This window comes from Narcine bancroftii, chromosome 5 (genome assembly GCF_036971445.1).
Source record: "Narcine bancroftii isolate sNarBan1 chromosome 5, sNarBan1.hap1, whole genome shotgun sequence".
Lineage (NCBI taxonomy): Eukaryota > Metazoa > Chordata > Chondrichthyes > Torpediniformes > Narcinidae > Narcine > Narcine bancroftii.
The window spans coordinates 210,526,524-210,536,585 of record NC_091473.1 but is presented as its reverse complement, the minus strand read 5'-3'; the positions used below and the strand labels follow the sequence as shown (position 1 = coordinate 210,536,585).

General features: G+C 44.4%; 1 protein-coding gene across 7 annotated transcripts in view; it reads right to left on the bottom strand.

Moving 5' to 3' along the window:
- LOC138764694 (diacylglycerol kinase beta-like) overlaps positions 1-10,062 on the bottom strand; it is a 137,305-nt gene that overhangs the window by 13,331 nt on the left and 113,912 nt on the right. For 4 of the 7 annotated variants that reach the window (XM_069940923.1, XM_069940922.1, XM_069940921.1 and 1 more), the window contains one exon: positions 482-665. The exons of 2 other annotated variants lie outside the window; for them this stretch is intronic. In XM_069940923.1, the coding sequence (XP_069797024.1) occupies positions 482-665 (184 nt within the window). Of the gene's footprint in view, positions 1-481; positions 666-7,949; positions 8,027-10,062 lie in introns of those variants that run through there. One more of the 7 variants, XM_069940926.1, reaches the window with a different exon arrangement.

Genomic DNA, 10,062 nt, shown 5'->3' with positions numbered 1-10,062 from the left:
TTTTAAAAAAAATTAAATTACATCACGATAACAGGCCCTTCCGGCCCACGAGCCTGTGCCACCCTACAAACTTTGGTACGTTGAGAAGGGTGGGAGGAAACTTGAGCCACACACCCAACCCGGTGGAAACCTATGTAGGCACGGGGAAAACGTGTCAACTCTGAACAGACAGCATCAAATTCAAGCCCCAGTCCCGATGGCTGGTACCGAAGCAGCGTGGCGCTAACCGTGCTGCCCTTCCGTGCAGTAGGTTTCTATGTTCCTTTGAACCCCACAACGAACAGCTTTTTGTCGGAGAGAACCTCCAACTCCCATCATTTTTTTAAAATCCAGGGCATCCAAGCTCTCCGTTCAAGACGAGGTCTTTGAATTGAAAGCCGCAGGCTACGGAACCTGGCCCGCTGGATCTCCCGAACGTCTTGAATGAAGTTGGGTGCCTGCCTCTCATTGCTTATTGCCGCTTGGCAGGAAGGAGACTCACCCTGCACGCATGACTTCAAAGCCTCGGGGTCCGTGATGGCCAGGTAGGTTTTGTTTGGCAGGGGCTTACTCTCTCCCCTCCTGTTCTCGCCCCAGAGGTTCGAGCCCCCGTGCATGCTGGGAATGTTGAGGACGGCAATCCCCTCCAACGAGAGGTGGCTCAGGTCGACGAGGGTCCCGCAGCACTGCAAAGGAAAGGGGAGACGAGGTTTCACGAACCCGATGGGCACAAAGTAGACTTTCCAAATGCCACGGCCTTCTTCTGGAGGGGGTCTGCTACCCTGAACTGATTCAAGATTCAACTATTGGTATGTAATAAAAACAGCGTCACGTTTCATAAAATTGCCTTTTGCCTTCTGGAATGCAGATAGATTCCCTTTCAGCTGAAATTGCCTCTTACAATCAGAGAGAGCGAGAAGCAAGAGAGTCCCCGCGGAGTCACCGAGTGTCCAGCACTCCCGCAGCCTCAGAGTCCAGTCCAAAGCACCAGCGACACGAGATCCAGATCCGAGCCCCCGATACCATTAGGAAGCCTCAGTGCCCGAGGCACCTTCTCCCATCCTGGATCCGAGCCAATCTCCAGCAAGCCCGCAGCCTGCGCGGGTTCCTCGCCTTGAGTCGCCAGCAGCCACCGCCACCAGTGTGAGTCCTTCAGCCGCAGGTCCGCCACAATCCCGTGGGTCATCTCCTCCGCCTCTCCTTCTCAAACGGGAGTTGGTCTCCCCGTTTTCTGGGGCCCTCCGCCTGCCCGCAACCCCTCGCAGCTGCTGCCATCTTGGGCGCGGTGGCGGGATTGTGGATAAAACTGCCGTCGGCTCCCTTAACGGGCCGTTCAAAGCCCCTCTGGTCGGGCTGAGTGGTTGGACCCAGCGGGAGCCTCTGCTCCCCGCTCTTCGCGGGTCTGAACCAGCGGCAACGCTGGAGCAGCTCCGACAGTGCCACCATTTGGGGGTGGGGGGTAGACTGCCTGCCCGGGGTGAGGGACGCTTGTTCTGGGAAATGAATGGGAAATTTAGTGCACCTCACAGCCAGGTTTGGAAATCAAACTGGGCAAGAGTGCAGAAGGGTGAGAACCAGGTTTCCCCCAGCTGGGTGTGACTGTTACTTACCGCTCATCACAATGCTTTCCCCACTCACGTATCACCGTAACCAATCCCTTACCAGCAACAAAGAAACTGCGGCAAACGGGGAGCTTCATTTACAAAAACTACTGCACACACTTCTGTGGTCGTTGATTTTTTTTTGGATCACTTTTTACACGGGTCAAATTTTTGACCTGGTGAAGTGGCTGTGGCATTCAGGTGTCGGGAGCTCGGGTGGCCGGGACCTGGTGGTGAGTCTGCGGTCGGGAGCTAGGATGGACGGGCACCCAGGGTGTCAGAAGTTAGTATAGTATATGTGGGCGGCCAGGCCGTCTGGAGCTCGGGTGTATGTATGGGCGGCCGGGGTGAGGGTCTGTAGTCAGGAGTTGGGGCGGTCAGTGCCAAAAATAGGCGGGGGAGGGGTCCACTTTTACGCGGCATCGACGATTACAGCATTGGGGTGGCACCTCATGACACGGGAGCAAGAGTATCCCGGTGGCCCGTCAATGTGGACTCTGGCTGTGGACTCAATTTCCCTTACATGCTCCATTCCCCAACGATACAAAAAAAATCTGCATTTTAAATACATTTCATGAGGTAGCCTTTTCTGTGTCACATGGACAGGAAATTCAATTGATTCTCTCTTCTCCGTTACCCCATATCTCTGATTACTCCCCTGTACCTTGAGGCTATGTCCCCTGGTTCTAGTCCCACCTCCCAGTGGAAACAACCACCCTGTTTCTATCTTATTTATTAGAACCATAGAACATCACAACACAGAAACAGGCCTCTTTGGCCCTTTAGTCTGTGCTGAACCATCTTTCAGCCTCATCCCACTGACCTGTACCCAGTCCTTGTCCCTCCACACCCCTCCCATCCACTTACCCATCAAAATTCTTCTTGAATGTTAAAATTGAACCCACGTTCACCACTTCAGCTCGTTCCACTCTCCCGCCACCCTCTTTGTGAAGAAGTTCCCCCTCGTGTTCCTACTAAACTTCTCCCCTTTCACCCTTAACCCATGTCCTCCAGTCTGTATCTCACCAACCGTCCTCATAATTTTAAACACCTCAATCAAATTCCCCCTCATTCTTCTATGCTCCAGGGAATAAAGTCCTAACCTGTTTAACCTTTCCCTGTAACTCCGTTCCTGAAGTCCAGGCAACATCCTAGTAAATTTTCTCTGCACTCTTTTTACCTTATTGATATCTTTCCTATAGTTAGATGACCAAAATTGCTCACAATACTCCTAATTTGGCCACGCCAATGCCTTATACTACTTTAACATAACATCCCAACTCCTGTACTCTGTAATGTGATTTATGAAGGCCAATATGCCAAATGCTCTCTTGTTCCTTTCTTAATCTTATGCAGATCCCTTCATACTTCAAAACACTAATGTCTCACATGATTCCATCTCCCCTTACAAAATAACCCTCCACTCTGGACCCCCCCACCCACCCTCTGCACCACCTCCAAAGCCACCAGAACTGCACTCAGTACTCCAGGTGTGGCCTCACCAGGACCCCATACAGATCCTCCCTGCTCCTAAATTCAATCCCTCCACGAATTATGGCAAACATCCCATTTGCCTTCTTGATTGCCTGCTGCACCTACAAACTAGCCTTCTTGCAATTCATGCACAAGTGCTCCCAGGTCCTTCTGCATGGCAGCATGCTACAATTGCTTCCCGTTTAAATAATAATCTGATCTTCCATTTTTCCTTCCAAAATGGATACCCTCACATTTACCAACACTGGACTTCACCTGCCAGACCCTTGCCCACTCACTGAACCTATCCATATTCTCCCTGTGGACGCTCTGCACAATTTGCTTTTCAATTCAATTTAGTATTATCAACAAACTTAGATACATTACACCAGGTCCCCTCCACCTGTGACAAATGTGATAATATTAATCCTTAGTTCGATGTTAAAACTATATTTTATCTCAATTTGGTTTAATAAGTTAGCTTTGGGTGGACAAGGCTCATTTACATTCTTCGGACACACTTGGTTCTTTACAACTGTTAAATGGCTTCAGCACAAAGACAATACATTAGCAATTTAAACATGTGGTGACCCACTTACCAGCAAGAAAACCAACTCCCAAAATGGCGGACGTGCTAAGGAAAACACAGGAAATTGACCTACATCCAACACAGGTTTTTATCTGAGCTGATGATATCACTCATCATGATGACATGTCCATGTGACAGAAGGAGTGATGTCTATAAGCCCAGCTTGCAAACCTGGAGATGTCAGTCTTGCATTAGACTCCACGGTGTACACATCGACTTTCCTGCGTATACATCAACTCGATAATGTGTACAGTGATTCCACAATGTGCACACTGACATCTATAGCAGTTCAGTATAGAATACTTCACTACACACATGCAGTTTATTGCAGCTGTTAGCTGGCCTCAACACAAAGACAACACATTAGCAATTTAAACACACGTGGTTCTTTGAGATGGAAAACAGAAGCCAGTTTGAAAGACGGAATGGCTGCTTCTGCAGATGAAGTAAAGAGATGAAAGGATTTATGATGGTTACTGAAAAAAAGGTGTTATCTCAGAAGCACCTGTGTAAAACAGCCATTTTGTTGGTAAATTCCAGACAGCCTGGAAGCAGGAGGGCACCATCAAACAAAGTTAATTACTTTGATTCTGTGAGTGAGTGGACAGAGATGTTTTAGCACATCAGTGTGAAAAGACATTATGAACTTCAAAGACAGAAATTATGTCACATCTCATGTGATGAGAGATTTGGAGAAATATATTATCAGTTTCAGAAGTGAAGACCCTGTGACACATGGAGAAATTGTAAAAGACATGGTTGAATTACAGTAATAAAAGGGGAACACAGAAAATAAGTGGATTTCAAAAGGAAACCTACTTCACTTTCCGACTGCTCTTTCGAAAAGAAAAGTGCAGCCTCACCATGAATCTTAAGAAGAAAACTGAAAATTGACCTCTTGGAAAGACAAGACGTATTACCCTATTCACAGGAGGTACAACATAAGTGGCTTTTAAATAAGTAAGGCACTTCCCATTTGTGCCCAGAAGATGTTTGAAGAATATCTCTGAAGGACAACTGATCAAAAGAATTGTGAGTTTAAAGAGGCCTGATGTTTAAAAGCACTTTGTAATTATTTCTAAACAGAGAATTAAAGACCTTCAAGCAAGACTAAAATGATACTGAAGTTTTAAAAATGACTTTTCAGAGTTTGGGACTTTATCATGCGCGCGCACGCACACATACACACACACACACACACACACACACACATTTACATTTGTGCATAGTGGGGTTAAATTTAGAGTTTAACTACTATTTTGAATTTACCATTCTTTGGTGAATTTTCCATTGCTGTTCCTTTGTTAGTGCTCCTTTGTTGGGTATAAGCCCGTTCTCCACTGGACATCATGATGCCCACATTATGATGTCACCCTTATATATACAGTATAACCCTATGTGTCTAATAGAAGTAAAGGATGATAAAGCAACCTATCTCCGAGTCTTAATTGCGTGAGTGCATACACAACAGTGGCGATGAGGAATGAAACAATCCGTACAAATACTCCATGCTCCAACTGTAAGAAGGAAAACAACAGAAGAAAGGTAGAAAACGACTACTTATCAACCCCAACAAATTTCCACCAAAAGATTAAGACGAAAACGTGCCAAGATGGCGGTGGGAAGAAAGTTGGGATAACTATGTAGAACGGTTTAACCACTACTGCGTATCCCACAATATTGTGGAAAGACCAATAAACCGCAAACCTGCCCTCTTCCTCTGTATAATGGACAGCAAAACATTCGACCTCCTTAAGACCTTGGTGGGCCCAGAGGATCCAGGGATGAAGATTCAACGAATTATGCACAGCTCTAAAGAACTATATAAGCCCCAAACCACCAGTTATGGCAGAAAGGCAATGATTCTATGAAAGGAGACAAGGACCAGGAGAAACAGTAAGAGAATACCTGGCATTGTTGTGCAAACTGGTGGAGCACTGTCATTTCGAGCAGTTTCTCAATCAGGCACTGTGAGACAGATTAGTGATGGGGCTGGCAAATCGCCAAGGAAAAAATTGTTAGCAATGTATGAAGACGTTATGCTGCAGATTGCATACAGGACTGCTTGCAGCTCTGAAATGGCAGATAAAAACTTGGATATGGGTCAACAAGACCTACTGGTCGGAGATCTTCCCACCAACAATGTGGGAAGTGCAACCACTGATCAGAAAACTGTTTCTTCAAAAATTCTAAATGCAACCATTGCAAAACAGAAGAACATATCAAAGCTAAATGTCCGCTTATAAAGCGCAGGTGGCCTTCAGGTAAGCAGGCAGCTAAAGTCAAAACAATTGCAGAGCGAGAGAGGCAACCTAGCAATGACGATGATAACAGGCTGACCTTCAAGCTCCTGAAATTTCAGCTCTTGAGATATTGCACATCTGAGGAATAAACAGAGGAAACACAGCAATCTTTATACAGCTAAAAATAAATGGACACCCCTTGAAGATGGTTAGACACAGGGGCAGAGGTGTCCCTGATGCCGTTACAGGTAAAGGAACACTTGCTACCACACCTTCCGGTAAAAACAATTAAAATAACTCTAAGATCTGTTACAGGAGACTGAATCAAAGTGTTTGGAAAATGGACAGTCCAAGTACAATACAAACAACAGCAAACAAAAACACTCTCTCTACAGGGAGCAGCACTTTTCAGAAGAAACTGGCTACAACACATTCGCCTAGACAGGCTGGAAATTGTTCACGACTAAATATAAACCACTGGGACACCTCCTAGTGAGAAATCGACCAAATCCTCAACAACTACACAGTGATTTTCCAACCAGAATTGGGAAAATCAAAGGTGTTCAAGCTAAACTGCAATTAAAAGATAATGCAAAACCAAAATTCTTCAAAGCCAGAACAGTCCCATTTGCTATGAAAGTGAAAACTGAGACTGAATGAAAAAAACTAAAACATGAAGGGAATATGTGACAATCAATCCCCATCTGGGACTATTCACCTACACACAGGTCTTATGAAGTTTCAGCATTACCTGCGATTTTTCAAGCAACAATGGACAAATTTCTACATGGACTCTCAGTTGGGTGTTACCTAGATGATATCACCATCACGGCCTGAAACAACAGTGAACACTTACAAAATATTGAAAAGGTCTTAACCAGACTACAACAGGCTAATATATAATTATAAAAAGACAAATGAGTCTTCATGCACCCCTCATGGGTTTACAATCAACAAGGGGGTGCGAATGAATCCAGCAAGAACAGAAGCCATTCGCAATGCCCCATACCAACCAACAAATCGGAATTACAGTCCTACGATTTGTTAATCACTACTGAAAACATATCCTTAATATGTCTACACTATACAGCCTGCTGAACCAATTACTCAAAAAAGATCAAACATGGTATTGGAACACAGAAACTAAAAACACAGTCAATCAACTAAAGGAAATACTAATGTCAACAAATAAGGTGCTGATCCACTACGACCCTAGTAAAGAAATTACACTAGCCGTGGATGCTTCACCAATGGGACTAGGAATGGTGCTATCCCAAATCACAGAAAAAGGTGAGTAGAGTATGCTTCGCGAACATTAACCACAAGCGAACGCAATTATGCCCAACTAGAAAAAGAAGGATTGTAAAAAAATTCCACCAATGTCTTTATGGAAGAAAATTCACCCTGATCACAGACAACAAGCCTCTTAGTTTAATTCCGGGGCCACACAAAGGTATTAGCTGCGGCAAAAATTCAAAGATGGGCCATGCTACTAGTGGCAAACAACTATGATATAAAACAAACCAGGAACACTCAACAGTCATGCAGATGCCTTATCACACATGCCGCTACCCAGAATAACGAGAAGAAGTTATTAAATGGACAGCAGACGCAGCAGCCATCAACCAAGAACAACTTCAACAACTGCCCATTACAGTCTAGATGATCAGAAAGGAAACCCGAAAAGAGGCAACATTAAGCAGGATCCTATACTTCACCCTTAATGGGTGGCCCGAATCTGAAGTCATCCCAAAAGATCTAGAACCTTACCACAATGCCGCCAAGAAACTATCAGTCAAAGAAGGATGTTTACAATAGGGTACCCATACAATTATTCCAGCCAAATGGGAAACTACCATGTTATCAGAACTGCACCACAACCATCTGGGAATGGTCTAAATGAAGGCAGTGGCCCGGATGCATGTCTGGTGGCCCTCCATAGACAGAAACATTGAAACAACAGTAAGAGAATGCAAAGTATGTCAGACAATGCAGCCAAAAATGCCACAAGCCGAATCTAACCCATGGAAAGGCCATCCAAACCTTGGCATCAGATTCATGTAGACTTCGCTGGACCATTCATGGGTGAGACTTTCCTAATAGCTGTTGACACACACTTCAAATAGACAGTAGTTTCACAGCTGAAAAACACCAAAGCAGACCCCACGATTGACTGTCTATGAGGTATCTTTGCCACTTAACGGATTGCTTCAAGAATTAGTTACAGACAATGGGCCCCAGTGTACATCAAAACATTTTTTTTAATATATGCGTGACAACAATATCAGACATATTTTGTCCACACCCTATCACCCAACTTCTACTGGGGAGGCAGAACATTTTATAACCATATAACCATATACAGCACAGAACAGGCCAGTTTGGCCCTACTAGTCCATGCCAGAACAAATCCCCACCCTCCTAGTCCCACTGACCAGCACCTGGTCCATACCCCTCCAATCCTCTCCCCTCCATGTAATTATCCAGTCTTTCCTTAAATGTAAATAATGTCCTTGCTTCAACCACCTCTGCCGGAAGCTTATTCCACATCCCAACCACCCTTTGCGTGAAGAAATTTTCCCTCGTGTTCCCCTTATAGGTTTCCCCCTACAATCTCAAACCCTGGCCTCTGGTTTGAATATCCCCCACTCTTAATTGAAAAAGCCTATCCACGTTGACTCTCTCTGTCCCTTTTAAAATCTTGAACACCTCCATCAAATCCCCCCTCAATCTTCTACACTCCAGAGAAAAAAGCACCAGGCTGCTCAACCTTTCTCTGTAACTCAAACCCTGGCATCCTGTCAACATTCTCATGAACCTTCTCTGCACTCTCTCTATTTTGTTTATATCCTTCCTATAATTTGGTGACCAAAATTGCACACAGTATTCCAAACTTGGCCTCACCAATGCTTTGTACAATTTCATCATAACATCCCAACTCTTGAATTCAATACTCCGATTTATGAAGGCCAACATTCCAAATACCTTCTTCACCGTTCTATTTACCTGAGTATCAACTTTGAGGGTACTGTTTACCATAACTCCTAAATCCCTTTGTTGCTCTGCACTCCTCAATTGTCTACCATTCAATGTATATGACCTATTTAGATTTGCCTTTCCAAAATGCAACACTTCACACTTATCCGTATTAAATTCCATCAGCCATTTCTCAGCTCACTCCTCTAGCTTTCCTATATCTCTTTTTAAGCTACGGTAATCTTCCTCACTGTCCACAATACCACCAATCTTTGTATCATCTGCAAACTTACTTATCCAATTCACCACCCCTTCTTCCAGATCGTTAATATATATAACAATAATATATCGGCCCAGGACCGATCCCTGAGGAACTCCACTAGTCACTGGCCTCCAATTTGACAAACAATTTTCTACCAGTCCTCTCTGACATCTCCCATCCAACCATTGCTGAATCCATTTCACTACCTCCTTATTTATACCTAATGCCTCCACCTTTTTTCCTAACCTCCTGTGGGGAACTTTGTCAAAAGCTTTACTGAAGTCTAAATAGACAACATCCACAGCCTTCCCTTCATCAATCTTTTTTGTAACCCCCTCGAAAAACTCTATAAGGTTTGTTAAGCATGATCTACCCCTGACAAAACCATGCTGACTACTACCTATCAATCCCTGTTCTTCCATACATTTGTAAATGCCATCCCTCAGAACACTTTCCATCAACTTACCCACCACAGACGTCAGACTCACAGGTCTATAATTTGGACCCTTTCTTATTAAACAGCGGAACAACATGAGGCACCCTCCAATCCTCTGGCACTACCCCCGTGACCAGTGACATCCTAAATATCTCTGTTAATGGCCCCACTATCTGTACACTAGTCTCCCTGAGTGTCCTTGGGAATACATTTTCTGGACCCGGAGATTTGTCCACCTTTACCTTTTTTAACACTGCCATCATTACCTCCTCAGTTATCCTTATATGATTCATGACCTCCCCACTATTTTTCTTTACTTCAAATGGTACAATAGTTTTTTTTCCCTAGTGAATACCGAGGAAAAGAAATCATTTAAAATTTCCCCCATCTCCTCTGACTTTTCACATAGCCTATCCTCCCTATCTACACGGGGTCCAATTCTATCTCTCACTAATCTTTTACTTTTAATGTACCTATAGAAACCCTTTGGATTTATTTTTACA